We start from the raw sequence: 20,430 nt of genomic DNA, 5'->3' as shown, positions 1-20,430 counted from the left end.
ATGCAGACATAACAAAGAAAAGTTAATAATGAAATAAACATCATAAAACATAGCGATTGAAGATGGATATCATACTACTCTAATTAGTATATTTATAAAAAATTAACCATCAAAGCACAGTAACAAAATAACTCTTACAACCAATACATAATAAGACTCAAAAGAGTGGAAAAATTTAAGATATTTTATAAACTAATAACATCATTGGAAACATTACCAGAACTTGCAATAAAGAGATATTTAAACCAGCATATAAACCTAATAACCGTATAATAAAATATTGAAAAACAAAATAATATAAAGGAAATAATCTGCATGTAATTTATAAAATTAAATGTAATGATTGTTATTGTATTTATATGGGGAAAACAAGTAGATCCTTTAAAACTAGATTTCTTGAACACAGAAAATATAAAAATAATAAATTAGGTTTAACTAATATTTGGCAGACCATCTAATAAACAAACATTCTATTTCTGATATTACCACAAATTTATAAATACTAGAAATTAATAAAGATGATATAAAAGTAATTATAAAAATATTACATACTAGCTCCCCATCGCAGCTTTACCTGTGCCATCTATATGGTTACTTGCATTTCCCGTAGCAGTAAATTCTTTTATTTTATGTTCTTTAGTCAAGTAACCAAAGGTAGGTGCAGTTAGTCGTCACACATACAGCTACGGTGGCAGTAGCTGTGTTGGTTGAGCCACAACACCATATACCTTTGCACCCCTTAAAAAATTGGAATTAAAAAACTCTAAAATGGTTTTCAAATATTTATCTGAAGCATATTTGCCAACCCAAATTTACTGAATATTTAGTTTACTATAGTCGAGGATTGGGAAAATTTACAATCATTGTTCAAAATTTTTTTTTATCTTCCATCACTTTCAAGGTCAAATTTCAAAAATGTACATTTTGAAAATCGATTCCCCGGTTTCGTAACTCAGGGATGAAAAACATATTCAACATCGCAATGTAACAATCAGCTGTTACAGTTACGGCAACGTCATTTTCTTAAAAAAAATATGGTCCAATAATACTGACCTTTCCTATTGCACACCAGATAGTGGGCTATGAAGTGGTCTCTCGTGAAGCTGATGTGGGTTTCTTTCTGCCCAATACCGGCAATTCTGTTTGTTGACGAAGCCATTCAGATTGTTCAATCATTAACAATAACAAATTTTCTTTTTCTTCAAAAATGGTAAGCTTTTGTCTACAAAATTGTGATCGCTGCGTGAAATCTTGCTTGTTTAACTGCTGCACGACGGCTATCTTGTAAGGATGGAAATGCAGGTCTGTATGCAGAATTCGTCTTACTGTACTTGTGCTCATTTGAAGAGCGCTGCTGAATGCCTCTGAATAGAGTGGTGTGGGCTTCTGACAATGGCTTCCCTTACTCGTTCAATGTTCTCCGGGTGCTAGCAGTTCATCGGGGACCCGGTGGTTTTTTCTTCAATATTGAACCACTTGTTCGAAGGTTGTTTACCCATCGCAATATTGTGTTACGAGAAGGGACACTTACATTACGATGGATATTAAACTGACGGCGGAAATCTCTCTGAACAGCAGTTACGGATTCGTCATTTTGCACAAAACTGTCATACGCGTACAGGCGTTGGTCTAGCCTCCACGGCTCCATCTCAACAACTAAAATGTGAATGCTATGAACAAAGGAAACGTCAGACACCAGCCACGTGCCCCTCCCACCACGAACGCCCGAGTACAACCCACTTTAAAAACATCCAGTTCCCGTGAATGACCCTGTATTACATTACCTGCTCAAAATGTCCACTTTCAGTGTCTGTAAATTTCAGCGTGATGATTATGATTACCACTGTCTTGTCAAACATTCTCAGACTGTTTCATATTTGTTGGGTGACAAAGATGATTATGTATAAAAATTCATTTTCAATGACAGATTTTAATTTTTTCTTTTATTTTTCAGGTAAGTCTTGATCCTCCTATTAAACAGGGTCAGACAAGGTATCACTTTTTGGTGTTCCTTTTTGGTCAAGATGATGAGACATCTATTGAACTTCCTTTTACTGAGTAAGCATCATCAGAAATTTTTAGTTAATTATTTTCTTTTAATATACATTATTTTATTCTTATTTATTTTTTATCTTTAAATTTATTAATTTATGTATTGTTTTTTATTGTACTGTAAAGTATATTGAAAGTAAAAGTTGGTGGTATTGCTATGGAAATGTTCAGTATGAAACAGTCAGTCAAGAAGTTGCCCCTTATCATTTATGTTCAGGCACCAGATTAACACATAGGTTTCTCATATGATCTGATGATGCTCCAATATGCCTTTTTCATCACTGCCAATAACTGGTATGCCATTAATTGTGATTGTGTGCCTTATGTGGCATTACATAACAGTTGTTTATGGAATTTTAGATTATATAGCCGAAGTTGATATACATTTAAGAATCTTTATTTTGCAGAATTTTTATTATTTTTTTGAGATAATAGTTTATATTAGTTTTTTGAGTGATGATATTTCCACCATTTTTTTTTTTTTTAATTTTTCTCATTAGGGTATACTTTTATATAGTCTCCTTTTGCTTTGGAATGCCACTAATTATAAAATTTCTGTTGAGTACTCTTTAACACATCCCTTTATGATTTTTTTTTTTTTTTGTAGATAGTATTCATGTTGTATTGTAATATGGGATTAATTTTTTTGTGTCTTTTGAGCGATAAAAGTTGTACTGTACATTTTCATTGTAAAGCATTATTATATTACTTATTTAGATTCATATGGTTTTTTGACCATTAAAAAAAATCATTTAGTTACTGTAAATTATTAATTTTTATAAATTAAATTTTTTTTTACAGAGAAGAATTAAAGGAAAAATATGAAGGTAAATTGGAAAAGGAATTGCAGGGACCTACTTATGAAGTACTTGGTAAAGTAATGAAAGCTATTGTCAATCGGAAGATTACCGTTCCTGGAGGATTTGTTGGGTAATTATTTATTCATGTCATGTTTACATGTGTGCATTTATGTACTGTTAAGTAATTATTAAAAAAGATAATTTGAATTTATAAATAAGTGATTTTGAAGTGATTTTTTTTTCTTTGTAGACATTCAGGGTTCCCAGCTATTGGTTGTTCATATAAGGCAGCAGCTGGATATCTTTATCCTTTGGAAAGAGGTTTTATTTACATTCATAAACCACCTCTCCATATTAGATTTGAAGAAATCTCTTCAGTTAATTTTGCTCGTAGTGGTGGAAGTACAAGGTGAGTTTATATATTTTATACTGGTCAATGCAATTGTTGTAACTAACATGTAAGTATTTTTTAAATACATAATTGTATAGCCAGTTCATATCATGTTAGTATTGGTAATGCTTAGTTATCAGTTATTAAATTTAAGAGAGAAAAATTGAACTGGAGTTATATTTACTTTACTGATAAAATGCAGATGAATGTTAGATACTTCTTATTGAATAATCCATTAATTTTTTTTAGGGCGGTGCTTTATTGTTCGTTGTATAAAATTTTTATTTTATGTGTTGTACAGCAGCTATTTTTCATGATGCAGTTGCTTAAGTTTAACAGTTTTTTTAATTATTAATTTTTTATTCATTAATTAGTAATTTTGATTAATTATAATAAATCAGTTTAGGTGTTTGTTAATGTGTTTGTGCAATTTAACTTTGCTGAATAATTTCCTAATAAATTTATTTATTGTAATTTACTTCTCTTTATATTAATGTTTTCATCCTTGAGCATGTGTATAGTCCAAGTGTTGTTTGAACTCATACTAAATATCTTTAAACAGGCTATATGAGTAGTATGTTGAAATTTTAAAATGTTTTCCCTTTTAGTGTTAACTGTTCTCTAGTGGGGTTTTTAAAACTATATTATAAGGGACATTTCTATTTATCTGCACAGCATGACTATGTTATATGATGTTTAGTCTATGTATAATCTTTGTAGAGTTATAGTTTCCCTTGATTTTCAGTATTTTTTATTTTTTTGTAAAGAAACACTGTTTGAACTAAATGGCAGTGAAATTTTAGAATTTATGTAATATGAAATTAGGATGTGTATTTCATATTTATTTTTATAATAAATATTAAATGAGCTTAATAGATTTTTGTTAATTATAAAGTGATATGTTTTTTAATTTCAAGTGTTCATAATATTGATCGTTTCATTAAAAGTGCACTAAAATATATATGTAAAATAAGATTTTTCTTATGTTTTCAACAACAAAAAAATCTGATGTGCACACTACATGACTGCTACATGAAGCATATAAATTGATTAAAATTGATTTTTCATACTTAAAATTAAGTATGATTTTGGCTTTGTCAAAAATCAGCTAATTCAGGTAGTAAGTATATTGATATATTTTTTTAAAATATAAGTATGAATCAGTTTTCTGAATTTTTTAAAAGTGATTTAATCCAAAAATTACATTTTGGCAGTTGAACATGATTAAAAATTATACATAAAACCCACTTGAATTAAAGAAGAAATAAGTTAATTTATTATTTCATAAATTCTACTGTATTTTATTTATTTATGTATTTCACATATAAAATAAATGTAATCTTATTAACAGGTCTTTTGATTTTGAAGTGGAGTTAAAGAATTCAGTTGTCCATACCTTCAGCAGTATTGAAAAAGAAGAATATGCTAAATTGTATGATTTCATCACAGCTAAGAAACTTCGTGTTAAAAACAGAGGAAAAATGGTCTGTATTATTTTTAATCTGCCCGAGTGTGTGATGTATTGGTTTAGTAATTACGTTTAATGTTAGATCATTTTTATTTGTACAGTGAGTATTTATAAATTAACCTTCGGTAGAGTAATAAAAATAAACAATAAAATTTACTATTTACAAAATTAGTAGTTCTTTGCCAAAAAGAGTGGTTACTTGTTCTTAAAAAAAACCACTATCCACCTTCACCAAACCAAACAATAGAATTGTCTTTCACTAACTCAACACAATACTTTGATGACTTATGAGAAAGGGCCTTATTATACTGCCATTCCATTTTTAATAAATTGTTGAATCGTCTGAAATATCTTTCCACCAGTTAATTTAGAATACAATTAAAGTATTTTTTTTTACAGAAATAATACTATTTTGTTGATGAATTTTTAAATACTAATTAAATAAAAACCATACAAAATATTATTTTCTCTGCATACCATTTAATGTATACATAAGTATGTGCTAAAAATAATCTTTAAAATTGGCATCTGAATTGTGAATTATTTTTTAGTAATTTTTATGTTTAATGAATTTTACCTTATATTATTTCATGTGTTTGTAATTAAATAATATGGATTTTAATAGATTTATTTCTTTATCTTATATTGATGTGATTTATGTAATGTGTTTTTGTATACAAATTAGAATAAAAATTTATTTGTAATTAATACTCTTATACTATTTTCAATATAGTCCCCAACCAAATTCAAGCATTTTTCTTATTGTAACACCGGCTTGTCTATTCAGTGTTCAAAGAACAGGGCCACCAAAGTACCCATCGAAGAGTTCATCAATTGCTTTTAAAATGTTTAGCAACTAGCCAATCCTTCAGTTTTGTCAACAGATGAAAATCAGATTGTGCCAAAACAAGGCTTTAAGAAGATGCTAAAAAGTCTACTGCTTAAATTTGTTTAGCGCCTTATTGCTAGCAGTGGTGTGAGACCGTGCATTATGATTTTAGAAAACCAATCTCCTTTGTTAGCATACCTCACTGTTCATTCTGTAACACTCTTCTAAGCTTTTGTCAACTTTTCACAATAAACATCTGTGGTTAACTGTCATACCCAACATCATAGATTCTGCCTAACAAACATTTTACAATTTCAAAACATGGTAGCCAACATTTTTTGTTTGAATTTTTTGGCCTTGTTCAGCGAGTGTGTGTGCATCCACTGTATGATGTGTTCTGTTGTCTCAATTCTGATGAACCAAATTCATGTCTCTTCCCCAGTAACAATATTTTCAAGAAATTCACTTCTTTTACTTTGGTATTGCTGAAGAAAAGTCAATGTCGCTCTGATTCTTTTACTTTGTGGGTATCTGTTGTTTCAGTAACTATCATGTACAGTACTTATGAAAATCCAATCGGTCTGTTACAGTTCCATAAAGAGTGGACCTTGAAATTTGTGGAAAATTTTCGCATTCAGTAATTGTGAACCAGCATTTATCACAAATATTATGTTCAATTTTTTTTAACAATTTAATCACTTTCAATGGAATATCGCCCTCTGTCTTCATCGTGCACATTAGTTCACCCTTGCCTGAATTTCCTCTACCCTTCTCTCTCATAATCATCAGTCCTTAGATTATTATCATAAACTATGCACAGCCAACAGTAAATCTCAGCTTCTGATGTTTCTTTCACTTGCAAAAAAGCAAATCACTATGTAACTCTCAACTGGTGGTAGCTGCAACAATCACCTTTATATTTCACCGTATATAACTATAGTGGTACAGACCTGTATGAGCGACAATATGTAAAGTTATTTCATGTCTACTGCTCATGCTGTATGTTATTAAGGAAATAAGTTTGTAATGCCTGATCAGAGGTTAATTAATAAATAGCCTATATATTGAACTTGTATATGAAATTATTCTCTGAAATAAAAATTTCAGTTTATGATCAGTGATAATTTAATTATTGTGTCTAGTAAATTAAAATTTTAAATCTTTCCAAAATGGAATTTCATTTTTTGTGGTGGTTTTAGAGATCCTTAAGGAAACACTTTGCTATAAAGACAATTTGTAGTTTAAATATATATAGGAAATAAAGTCTGTTAAGGAATTCTCTGCCAGACTAATCTTTAACCTATCTATTACAAAAATTACATTTTATTTATAAAAATATATGTTGTTCTTGGAAAATCCCAGTGTAATAAATTACATTATCTACTTAAGAAATGTACATAAAATTCCTAAAAATCTAATTATTAATTTAAAAACCTAATTTTTTACCCTGTAAATGTTTTTGTACTTTTTTTAATTATTAGTTAGTTTGTATGGAGTTAATTAAAAATGTTATTTAAAATTGTTTTACTTTATTGTAAGAAAGGTTTATTATATTATAGAATAAAATTAGTAACAAAACTATTGTAATTCATTGAAAATAAGGATTTTTCAATTTTATTTCTTTATCTTATATAATGAAATATCTTTATATCTTTATCTTATTATTAATCTTATATAACTTCTGTCCATCATTATAAGCAATAAAGTGTTGCATTGCAGTAGAAAAACTGCAATATTAGGACTTGCAGTTTGCAATAAAGGCTGCTGGCAGGGTAGTATCAGGAAATGAGTAATTTTATGTAAAAAATAAATAGAAATTTAACAAATTTTATGTAGCTGAGAAAATAATTTTTTTTTCCTTTGTGGCAGGATAAACCAAAAACATCCTATGATGACTTCGGTGATTCTGATCAAGAAGGTGAACCAGATGCATATCTTGCTAGAGTTAAACGTGAAGCTCAAGAAAGGGACGATGAAGATGAAGGAGAAGATAGTGATGAATCTACTGATGAAGATTTCAATCCTAATCAAGTTGAAAGTGATGTTGCTGAAGAGTAAGTTACGGTTATCACTTGCGCCGGCCTCCGTGGCACGAGTGGTAGCGTCTCGGCCTTTCATCCAGAGGTCCTGGGTTCGAATCCCAGTTAGGCATGGCATTTTCACACACGCTACAAATCATTCATCTTCATCCTCTGAAAAAAAATTATGGTTACGAAAACTATTACTTAGAAAGAAATTTATGGATTCAATAAGTTTAAGCCCCTGTTCGTTTTGTTTTATGTACTCTTATTATTTATTACTAGTATTTTAATAAGATTTGTTGTAGAAATTTAAAGTAGATTGTTATCTACAAAGTAAAATACTGTAATAACTTTTTTCATAGGAATGATGAAAGAAATGTGTGAAAGTAAAATTAAGAATTTTTTGGGGTTTATAAATAACCAATTTTAATCCCTCCACACAATTATTTTGCACTTAACTAAGCTTTTAGAAGGCGACATGAAAATAAAAACCAGATTAATTACGGTTAAATATTTTATTAACTGTTGCAACTGCTGACTGATGCCCAATTACAATTGCTGTTCTTTTTTTTAGATGAAAGATGAATTGTGAATATTTGAAAAATTCCAAGTCTCATAAATATATACAGTAAATATTGTTTATAGTGACCTTCAAGGAACTGATGATTTTAGGTCATAATAAACCAATAGTCACAATAACCAATATTAGGTAGCTTAGTGGTATTACTTTAATATGCCATCTACGCAGGTATTGTAATACAATAAAATAAAAATCATTAAAAATAATAATTTATTTCCGTAATAAAATAATTTAAAAAAAACAAAAATATGCAATAATAAAGTCTGTTATTTTGCTTTGTTTGAAAATTTTGTGTTGTAATACAGTTTTTGAAGGTTTTCTTTTCTAAATCAAAACAAACACTAATTGTTTCTTCATTAACAGTTTCTGTAAAACTGAGAAACTGGCGAACGGTTTTGATTGCCACTAAAACGTCTGGAAGATTTGGCAGGTTGATGTCTTCATCATTGTCGCTATCATTACCTACGTCCCATTCTATTTCTGCTAGTACTGAAACCACTACATCATCATCTGTTACAGTTTCATGCGTTCCTAAATTTTTGTTAACTTCTTGATAATCTTCAAACAATGAATTTGACAACAATTGGTTTTGTAGACTATTGCCCCATTCCACTAAGGATTCTTTTCACATGCAATGTCAGTAACTTTGCCATCCTGTGGTAAAAATCCTGCGATAGCAATTTTTTACAGTCTATGGAGAAACCTCATTCTGTGATCATTCTAACATAATTATGTCATCCAGAATAGTTATTTGTGCTTCTTTTTTTTAATTTAAAAAAAGAAACAAATAACTATTTTGGTGTAATTCATTTAATAGCGAATTTAAATTCGCTATTAAATGAATTACACAGGATACATAAAATAAAATACTATACCTGCACAATATGATATGCTCACAGCAAAAGATTAATAACAACTGAGTGTGGCTGCTTCAGTTTACAATAATCTGGTACAGGAAGAAGATAAGAAAAACAAGAAATATAGTACATGTGAAGGTAAAAAGGAAAAGGTGATTCATTTTAATCATCAGAATACTTCTGCAGCTAAAATGTAGATATACTACATTACTGATGAGTAACTTCTGTCCATCATTATAAGCAATAAAGTGTTGCATTGCAGTAGAAAAAATATAACCGATATGTTACTACAACCTATGTAATTATAAACAATATACATACTGTATTTATGTATTAACAGCATACCAAACCACCAAGAGACAAGTTTTTGGTCACTGTTGGGTAAAGTTAACAAAAAACACACAGCTCGTATTTGCCAAAAGAAATTGGACTTTAATTATGTAAAACAACTGAACATAAACTTAAATTAAATGAAATTAGGAAATAAACATAACTTAATTTTACATAAGAAATATCAGCATATCAGTAATAATAATAATATTAAATGAGATTTACAATTATATACTTAGAAAAACAAAACATCAATAAACATAGTATGAATGGAACACTATTGCGCATTACTGACAAATGCTGTAATATTGAAAAATTAGCAATGAACAAATGTCATTAACTCAGAAAAATAAATTACAGTAAATCTTTAATTGGCACTGGCCTTTCCTGATTTATAAACAACAAACTTAGCATTAAATAATTCAAACATGTAATTCAAGTTTAATGTAGAAAAAAGGCCACAATAATATTATAGTACAAAAAGAGTTAATTACAATAATCAGATTGAAATAAATAAACATATAAATAGAGTTCCTTTACTAGTAAGCTTTCTTGAAAATATAAAATTACAAAGTCCTAAAACATAACTGCACATCAGGAGTAAATTTGCTTTAGGTTAATTTACGGTATTATGAACACAGTTCATGCGTAGAAAAAAATTAATCTCGGCGATCAACAAGTTACAAGATTAAATTATGGAGTTAATTACCGTAACAACAAATTGCAATAATAAAGCACGTAAAATAGGTAAGCCACCTATCAGGATTGCACTTAAGTGAATAAATGGTTTTTTAAATTAGACTTGAAAATGAAATTTGAGAGGCATAAGATATGATGAACTGAATGTTCCACAAATTTTAATGATAAAATAACGGTTTAACGTAATAAATAATGAAAATTGAACTTGCCTGTAGCACACAAATATTAGCAAGAGACAAACTCATAAATGAATACATACAGTAATCCTGGGCATAGCCTGCAGTGGTGTATCAGGAATGCAGGGGTGAGACGTGATTTAGAGGTTGAGCAGGATGAGGCGTCTCAAAAATGTAGCAACGAGTTTGGAGAGATTCTTCATCTATGAAAATGTAATCAGCAGCTCGAGAAGATTCGGCGTCGATAGAAATAGCATAGAAGTAATATACAGAATTTGAAGATTAAACTTGACAAAGAAACGAGGCAAAAGCAAAACATAGAGATCGGTGAAATAAACGAACCACTGATAGGTAGAACTAGAGATAATTTCGACAGAGAAACATCGCAACGTGTATGCGAGCAAGAATGCGATGAAGATATTAGCACAAAGTTGGAGAGCGAAAAGTCATAGGCGACTACATGGTGAAGGTCTGATTACTCTGACGAAAAGAGGGGGAAACCAAGCCTAGTCAGTGGACAGGAGAGAGTGTTTGTTGGCAACAAGAGTAGTGTCTTAGTGTTAGTATGAGAACGATTAGAGAAAATGTGTGGAATTCGAGAACGAAGACATAACAAAAATAATTTACAAGCAAGCAGACCACTAAAGAGTCACGTAAGGCTGAGAAAATAAATTCTGAATACGCAAGTTGAAGAAATGACATCAGGGCCGACAAAGAGAAATAGACTTCTAGGAACTATGACAATATTGAAATTGGTTGAGAATAAAAAACACTAAGCCTAATATATACATTAAGACTAAACAGCAATGAAATAATGCGTGATAGAAATAAGCTAACACCAATATGATGATGCAACAGTCAGTCAAGCTGGAGCCTGAGAGAAATGATATCGAAAACAAACCCAAACAACCTATTTTAAAAATACACGTAGACAAGCCTTACAAAAAATGCAAAAATAAAAATTACCAAGCCTGTAAACTACAAGACTCGACCATAACCTTGAATTCATTGTAATAAAACGACTTTACGCAAACTGCGTAAACAGTCACTATATCCGATATGTCATATCCAGTGTCACTGTAAACGATACTATATACACATATATTTGTTCGAATTTAATATTAATTTGAATACTTTTTTAATTCATTTCAGATGAGGATTAAATAGTAAATCATTTCAGATGTAATTGTGAAATAATATGACAAAAAAAATTTTTTATATTTCCTTATTGTAAATAGTTGGCTGTCGAGAAAATAATTTACATTTGGGTATATAAGAAGACAACTATTGAAAAAACTATACTTATAATTTTTCCATAGATTTTTTGGGTTCTGTATGTTAAAATTTACTGTTTAGTAAAATATCCCTTCCAATACAGATCATCAACATTAATATTAAAAAAGCACCATAAAATGAAACAAACAATATTTCATAATGTAATGTATACCTTGACCAACAAATACTAAACCACAAAAGTGCTAAACATTATTTCTGCTGCTAAATTCTTAATTGTAAATGGTTCATATGCTTTCAGAAATGTGCCATGTTATTTATATTTTAATTTTTACTGTTTTTCCTAGAAAAAAAAAATGTTGCAGTCAATAAAAATGAGTAATTTTGAAAAAATAACAGTATTTTGATAGAAATTAATAAAAATAATTTTATTTGTACGAAGCAAGATTGTATAAAACTTGTATCTGTTTTAAATCTTATACCCACATATCTGTTGAGTTTCGTACTAGTAATGTTTCACCTGATTTTTTGTTTAAGGTATGATTCTAACCCTACACCAACAGATTCAGATGCTGATTCTGATGAAGGAGGTGCTGGTGGAGGTGTTGGTGGTGGCGATGATGAAGAGAAAGAAAAGAAAAAGAAGAAGAAGAAAGAGAGGAAGACAAAGACTATTGTAAGTAAAAGTAAAATATAAAATCTGATTTTTTTTTCTAGTCATGAATTATGCTTTTGAGTGAAGTAAGCATTTTTGTTTTTTGGTGTTAATGTAATATATTAAATATAGTGGTGTCACTATTTGATTAAAAAATAATTTTACTGTTTAGTTAATGCTTAATTATCTGAATTAATTTTCCATGATTCTAGTCTGAAAAACCTAGAAAAAGACGTCAGAAGAAGGAAAAGGATGAAAATAGACCAAAAAGAGCTGCATCAGCATATATGTTGTGGTTTAATGAAAACAGAGAGAAAATCAAGTCTGATAACCCTGGTATTGCATTTACTGATATTGCCAAAAAGGGTGGTGAATTGTGGAAGAAATTAGAGGATAAATCTGTAAGTAGTATTTTTAATTACACAAAATATAAAAATGTTTATGAAATATTTATTTTTACATTGCTGGTGCAATTAACTTGAATATTTTAAAGTTGATAAACTATTAGATTTTAATAGTTTACGTTCATCACTTCTTTGTTTATTACTCATTTTTTGGTCGTTTGTTAAACTCTTGGATTCCAATTTCCTTCTAAAAGTTAAAAATGATTGAAGAATTCTTATTTGGTAAGGTTAAAGTGCTTCAAAAATATGAAAATTTATATTACTAATAGGTAATTATGTAACATATAGTATTTTCCTTCAGTAGTTTTTAATTTTTATTTTGATGTAATGTATATATATAATGTTATTTCCACATTGAATAAACATTTTACTTTCTTTTGAGCTTTGTTCTTATTGTTTAACTAAAATATTTGTATTAAAACCAACAAAAAAAACCCTTACCACTAATATATATTATATTTCTATATTCTACTATTAAAGAATTTATTCCCCACTAAATTGCTTGCTTATTTTCATATTTTAAACAATATCAGAATCATGCAAAGCTGATAAAATTTAAAAAAGGATGTCCACATTAATGCACATTAGTCGTGTGCCTTATTTTAAATGCATTACAAGCATTGAGGATTTATGTAGGTTTAAAAACATAGCCAAACTGTTAGTAATCATTTTTTATAAATGTAACTAATGTTAAACAGAATATAAAATAATATTGGGAGTATTAATAGTCTCCCCCCCCCCCTCTCTCTCTCTCTCTCTCTCTCTCTCTCTCTCTCTCTCTGTATGTGTGTGTGTGTGTGTGTGTGTGTGTGTGTGTGTGTGTGTGTGTGGAAGAATTAAGTTTTTGAAAGAAATTGAAAGTAGTTTTTTGTTTCATTTTCTTTTGATTGTTTTAAAAATTTTCGAAACCTTTCATTTACCAGCAGAGTTTTCTGCCCCATTACCACAATAAAGTGATAACATTATCTAACTAAAACTTGCTAGAACATTGAATGGGATGATACATTAATTTGATGACCACCTCCAATTTCCAAATATATTATGATAGATTTTTTCCTTTGATTTGTAAAAAAATACTATCTTCGTACTCCTCTCCTTGCTAATATGGATTTTTTAAACAATATTATATATTCCAGTAGCAATCAACATTATCACACATGTGAGAGAAATAGATTACATCCAGTTATTTACCACTTCAGCAAAGATGGAAACAAACATCTGTGAACTACATAAAAAAAAACACCATGAAAGATCATCTTCATTTTAATGTAATACACTTAAGAATCCATTTATTTTTTGATAGTAATTATTTTAAATGTTTTACACTCTTTATAAAATTTTTTTAAACATATTGTGCATACAGTTTATAATTTCCAGTTTATGAGAAGCAGTGTTATATATAAATTTATTTTCATACTGTAAAACAAGCCGTAAAGATGAACAAAAAATAATCTTGCTGTTTCGTTTGATAACCGATAGATTGTCATATCTATAAGAATATAGGAATTTTTAATTTGACATTTCAAAAATCTTCTTTGTATGAATTTTTGCACCTCAAGTATTTTTTCATTGCCGACAATTATAATTCTGTCTTCTCAGACTAGAAATATTTTTTTATATGGATCCCTGATTTTTATAAAAATATTTTCTCATTTATGTATTTTTATTTCATTTTATATAGGAGTGGGAAGCCAAATCTGCTAAATTAAAAGCAGAATATGATGAAGCAATGAAAGAATATAGAGCTAGTGGTGGTGGAGCAGATAAAGCTAAAACTAAAGTTGAAAAAAGTAGCGCAGCTGCAAGTGCTAAAAAAAAACCACCTCCAAGTAAAGAAAAAGCATCACCTACAAAAGTTGGAACTGGAAAGGATTTTATTAGTAAGGAATATATTAGTGAGGATGATTCTAGTTCTGATGGATCCAATTCAGGAAAGAGTAAGAAACCGCCACCTCCAAAGAAACCAGTGAGTATTTTTTTTAAGTTGTGAGAAAGATGTATGGTTTTGTATTTCAATTCTTTTGATGCAGTGTGTATTTGTAATTCTTGTTTGTAGTACAGTATAGAAAATTCAAAATATATTTTAAAGCACTAAATTCACATTTAGTATACTGCTTTTAAATCTGTTTGTACATTTGGTGTAAAAAGTCAATAATTGTATAGATTTCCTTTTTACATTACTATTTAATTAATAATAATATTCCTACTAATAAGAATATTTTATTTTAAAAGTACAGAAATAGGTCAACTTATATGAAAATCTCGAAAATAATCTGAATTTGATTGTTTTCTTAATATACTGTCATGTAATCTTTTTGACACCTCTAAATAAAATGTGTATGAGAAAGAAATTTATTATGTATGTTATTTTTAACTCTTAAAAAAACATGATCGCATCATTGATCAACCTTCTTCTTGGTTTTTTTGTTAAATTTTGAATTTTCATCAGTTTATTGCAGTTTGGTTTCTGCTTTAAAACTACCTAGAAAAAATATTTATGGCTGTAGCTTAGAAAATGTAAATTATTTTAAACTATTCCTTAAGTTTCTGACAAATATCAGATGATATTTTTTTATCCTCTGTACAAAGAAGAGGAACAAATTTTGTAGAAATATTTCATTTTAAAATCTTCCATTAAAACTTAACTAAAATAGATTGCAAAATAAACTAATCGTCTCAAAAATCAATTATTAGTCTTCATTGATTGTATTTTTCAAGATTTCATCTCATTTCGGTTCAGCCAGATAGATCTTGACTTGTCTTAGGTGACATTTCACCATTTTTGAATTCGAATACCACTTTTGTCTCAAAGGTTTTCAAAATATTAAAACTCTTACAGCAGCTACTTTTCACATAAGAAAAAACTTCATGCACACAAACTTTTAGTTCTTTAATATTAGCAATCTTAAATATTACCAGACTTCCTAGGATGTGCTTGGGAAAATTTTTCACAATAATAAAAATCAGCCAACAGTTTCACACAATGACTGCTTGAGAATTGCATTGACTTGTAATTACATAGCAATGCAGTTAACCCCTAGCGGTTTCAACTATTTCTAATTAATGACCACTCTCACCTTGCAGTTATTTTTTGTTTCCCCGTATATATGCATATTTTATTAATCTGGGAGCGAAGTGGAGTAAAAGTGCAGGTTACATTTCAAAAATTTTTCTTAAAAAAAAATCATTTACTAAGTTATTTTTAAAGATAAGTCAGAAATTTCATATCTGTGTTCTTTTGAATAATAACTACATTAGTTTTGCAAATTTAAAAACTCATTTGTTCTAGTTATATAACATCAAATAAGGAAAGATGTGGTTTTCTGTGCAGAATATATTCTATTAATAATTTATTACATTAGTTTAAATTTCAAAAAAAAGTTTGAAAGCATGAAAACTAGTGTCATTGTAGAGCTTATTTTCCTTCATTAGAAGCCTTATATGAAACTAACTATCCACCAGAATTTGAAATGTTTCACACATGTACATAATTTTATTTTGTATGTAGTATTATAAATTACTCCTTTAATTATTATCCAGAAAAAGTAATCTACTATTATCTACTATTATTAAAGTATCTACTATTATTATATGTGTAATATATGAAACTTACAACACACATTTTAGCAACCATGTATCCTCTCAGCTAGGCAACTAGCTGAGAGGAAAACTTATCTACTATATATAATTTTTTCCTCTTTTAGCATCTTAATTAAAAAAATTACTTCTTAATACATAAAAATCTCTAAAAAGATGTGAAATTTAAGGAGGGGTAGGTTAATAGAATGGAATATTTTTTGATGGTTCTTTAATTTTAAGTGATCAAAATCAAGTTGCACAAAAGAAAACTAAAAACACAGTGTCTTGTGTTCTTAAAATTAGTTCATTTCATAAAAAATTAAAAGTGATGTATGTGTCTTGAAATCGGATGGGGAGTTGTTTTTTTTTAAGGTTTCAACCTTCAACATATATATATATATATATATATATAGTCATCTCTGCTTCAGCAGTATTATTCATATTTGTATCCTAGTGAATATAATATTTTCGTTAATTTATATACTGTGTACATTCAGATTATGTCTTTGAAGTTAATATAAGGGTTAATCAAACATAAACAGAATTTTTGTTGTCAATGCACGGCTAATAGAGAGGGGGGTTTGTGGCTTCTCAGTGTTGTACATAGGGATGCGAGGAGGGTATCCCATTCTTAGAAAGCCAGCTCACTACTTTTCTCTTGTCAGTATCACAATTGGAGAGCAATAGGTATCATCACACATTGCACAATGTATTATTAAGTTTCTCACAGCAGAGGGTGTGAAACCATTCAAAATTTTGAGAAGACTTCAGGCACAGTTCGGAGGTAACACATTTAAAAAGACACAAGTGTATGAGAACTATTTGAAAATGAAGGTCACCAACATTGCCCAAGGCCAAGTGCTACTGACGAAAACATTCTCATGGTTCGTCACCTTATCGAGGACGACCATCGATTAACAATTGCAGAAATTGCTTCTGAGATCGGAACAAGCTATGGCAGTGTTCAGGCAAGCATTCCTGGCAACCTTGGATTTATAAAAGTGGCAGCATGATGGGTCCCTCTTCTCACCAAAGGTCAGAAGCTCTATTGATTAGAGGTGTGCTAGCGGTTGTTGAAATATTACAAAGCTGAAGAAGAATTCTTTTGCATCAAATCATGATCTGCACTGAAACTTGGGTACTCCATTAACCCCAGAATCAAAATAGGCAAGTATGAAGTGGCAAAAAAGGGAGAAACTGCAACCGTCAAAGTCAAAACTCAACTGTCAGCTGGAAAGGTTTTGGCTACAGTATTTTTTGATTTCAAAGCCGTTTTTCATGTTGATTTTCTTCATGAACGTCATACAGTGAATTCTGCATACTATTTGCCAACTTTTAGGCGAAGCAAAACTCGCACATCTTCAAAAAAGACGTCAGTTTCCAATCAAAGATTTCATTATGATTTACAACAACGCTCTCCCCCATACCATGTCTCAAACTCAAGAAAAAATTGCATCCTTATTAACTAGAGCACACTCCATACAGTCTGGACTTATCACTCTGCGATTATCATTTGCTTGGGTCACTAAAAGAAGCACTTGGGAGAATATAAATTTGAATATGATGCTGTTGTTGCAGCGTTCGTGCGAAATTGGTTGACACCTACCTTCATTTTACGAGAGTAGGATCACAAAGCTACCTATCCGCTGGGAAAAATGTGTTTCCAAAAGATGAAATTATATAGAAAAATAATATTGTATATATTTTTACTATCCTTCAATAAATTATAAAACAAAAATTCTTTGTATTTTATTTACCCTTGTGTGTATTTCTATTTACAGTGTATTATTAGTAATGAATTATTATTATTACTATAATTGCTGCTCACAAAAATGTTTACATTAGGTTTTCATATAAAGATATAATGTTTAATGAATGTTTTATATTTAATATATGTAGATGTTCTTTTTAATTGGTTATTTTTCTTCCTTTTATAGAAACTTGAAGCTGAATCAAAGAAAGGTAAAAAGAGTGATGCTGAAGATGAAGAAGATGATGCTAAAGATACAGCTAGTGAAAGTGAAGATGATAAAAAAGCAAAAAGCAGTGATGATGAAAAGAAATCTCCAAAGAAGGGTAAAAAAAGTGACGATGAAGAGGAGGAGGAGGAGGAGGAAGAAGAAGAAACTGCTGAAAGTACACCTGCTTCGAGCGATGAGTCTGGCAATGACAGTGATTAAAATATTAATTAAGTTTTTTTTTGACATTCCTACAGAAAATGTGTTGAAATACAATATAAATTTAAGTTTAAAACCATAGTCATTGTACATATTTTGTTTTCTTTTTTTTTAATATAAATATTTAATTTAAAATGTGTTCTAATTTCTTACTTTAACCATTGCTGATCTTTTAAAGAAAAACAAAAAAAGAATTGTTGTACTTGATGGAAGTATTCTATGTATTTTTCACAGTTTTCTTATGGACTAATGGATATTCTGATTGCAATAAACTAGAGAACTACTGTTAATGTTTAACAATTTTCACAGAAGCAGAGACAAATATATTAGGAACTGGAAAATAGTATAAGTGAGAAATACAGTAATCAGGTTTTTTTGGCAAAATAAACAACAATCTATTTTACACTTTTCTACAGTCTATAGATGGCAGAATTTAATCAACTCTTAAATATTGTGAATTCCATATTATCATTTCTGTAAATTATGGCAATTTATAAACTTTATTCATATTCACTTATTGTTTTAAATGTTCTGATATTTTTTAATTTATTCTAGTACTGTTTAAGTCTGATGTTACAGAATTATTTCTTTTCTTTTGCAACTGATCATCAATTAACTGTGATTATTTTACTATCAAATAATTTTTCTTGTAGATCATGAACCAATTAGTATATTTTAATGCAAAAATGTTTAATTGTAATTGCTACCCACAAATAATTTCATTATTAACCAGTGGTAAAAAAAAAAGGGTAATTGAGAAAAATATTGTTAATTTCTCAAGATCATTGCTAATATGACTTCCTACTTGGAATTGCTGTAAAAAACAACAAAAGACGTATACTTGTCAAGGAACATAATAAAAATAAAGTATTAATAGTAAAATTTGATTTCTTAGTTGATGTGAAATGGAGACAATCATTGTCCCTTAATGTTGTTTAACTTTGCAATAGACATGATTAAAATAACTACAATACCAAGAAATTTTTTCAACCACATCTGTAACTAAACTAAGACTTAGCCTTCAAAGTACTACTCTTTTAAGGTGATGACATTGCCACTCTCACAGACCTGGTATGCTTCTTTGAAGTGCACATAGTCTGCGAGTCTATTTTAATAACTTCAATTGTTATCCTTTCAAAAAGAATTCTAGGAAATAAGGATCTGCTGAATGGATCAGGTGAGAAAGCATAATTGTCTTAGTTTTGGCCAGAAGGTTAAGTGGTACTGTTATGTTGAGGCAACAAACTTTTGCAATTATAAGTTATTGCATTTGAGATTTTTTGCAAGAATTTTATACCATCTTACAAAATGTTGACTTTGCACTTTTTGCCATTTCCCAAACTCTCTAAATATTTATCAGAATGCATTATTTTATGAACACATGTGGTTGAGACCATCCTAAACATAAGATGACTGATAACTGTTATTAAACATTATAAAAATATGTATGGCTTATGTACTGATTCTCTATACCTATGCCCTAGAGTTACAGTTCTGGGACATGTTTTATCCTACTTCCCAGCTCAAATTACATAAGAAACCACCAACTTTATTCCTTAAATTGGACCCCAAAAATTACAGTAGGGCTTCATTTTATTAGAAGAACTGAAATCTTTTGCTAGCTGTAATTCAAAAACAACCGTGTTTTCAGACCTATGTTTATATGAACTTTTTTCATTATTTTCACCAGTAGAACATTTCCTGAAAGTTTCTTCATGGGACACTCTGATAATGAATATTTTATGACATCCCAACTCCAACTCAACCTAGTTAAAACTATTTAGCGGGGTTGATAGCAGCACGTCTGAACTTCCATGTATAAAGTGTACAAACATGAGCAATCTAAATCTATAGGTTGCAACTTTATGTGTACATGCTCCTTGTAATTTGGTCTGCTTGCATAATATTTGCAAGAGTATCATATTTTGATATATCATGCTTTTGGCAGTATAAAAGAGACGTAAAGGATTGCAGAACATCAGTTTAGTTTTCAATGCAAAGCATGTGTCTGGTGCCTTTATTTAGATTTTTAAAAGTGTAGTTTCATTGAAAATAATAATTGGAGTTTCAGTTTTTTTAATATTCAAACAAACATTGTAACTGTCTTTTTTTTTCATTTAGATTCTTATGCGAAATAGATAAATTTGCAAAAAAACAAAGTGAGCCACTTGCATCCAGT

The 20,430-nt window shown here is 29.4% G+C and overlaps 1 protein-coding gene across 1 annotated transcript in view; it reads left to right on the top strand.

Annotated features, from left to right (window-relative positions):
• Ssrp (structure specific recognition protein) overlaps positions 1-18,386 on the top strand; it is a 35,495-nt gene extending 17,109 nt beyond the window's left edge. The window contains exons 6-14 of the mRNA XM_075364560.1: positions 1,955-2,058; positions 2,854-2,982; positions 3,103-3,261; positions 4,595-4,727; positions 7,410-7,594; positions 11,974-12,112; positions 12,304-12,492; positions 14,177-14,461; positions 18,012-18,386. Coding sequence (XP_075220675.1) covers positions 1,955-2,058; positions 2,854-2,982; positions 3,103-3,261; positions 4,595-4,727; positions 7,410-7,594; positions 11,974-12,112; positions 12,304-12,492; positions 14,177-14,461; positions 18,012-18,254 — 1,566 coding nt within the window. The 3' untranslated portion in view covers positions 18,255-18,386. The remainder of the gene's footprint in view (positions 1-1,954; positions 2,059-2,853; positions 2,983-3,102; positions 3,262-4,594; positions 4,728-7,409; positions 7,595-11,973; positions 12,113-12,303; positions 12,493-14,176; positions 14,462-18,011) is intronic.
• Positions 18,387-20,430: the final 2,044 nt, after the last annotated feature.

Source organism: Lycorma delicatula, chromosome 4 (assembly GCF_047948215.1).
Source record: "Lycorma delicatula isolate Av1 chromosome 4, ASM4794821v1, whole genome shotgun sequence".
In the NCBI taxonomy this organism is placed as follows: domain Eukaryota; kingdom Metazoa; phylum Arthropoda; class Insecta; order Hemiptera; family Fulgoridae; genus Lycorma; species Lycorma delicatula.
The sequence above is the reverse complement of the archived record's forward strand: the minus strand, read 5'-3'. Positions and strand labels throughout refer to the sequence as shown.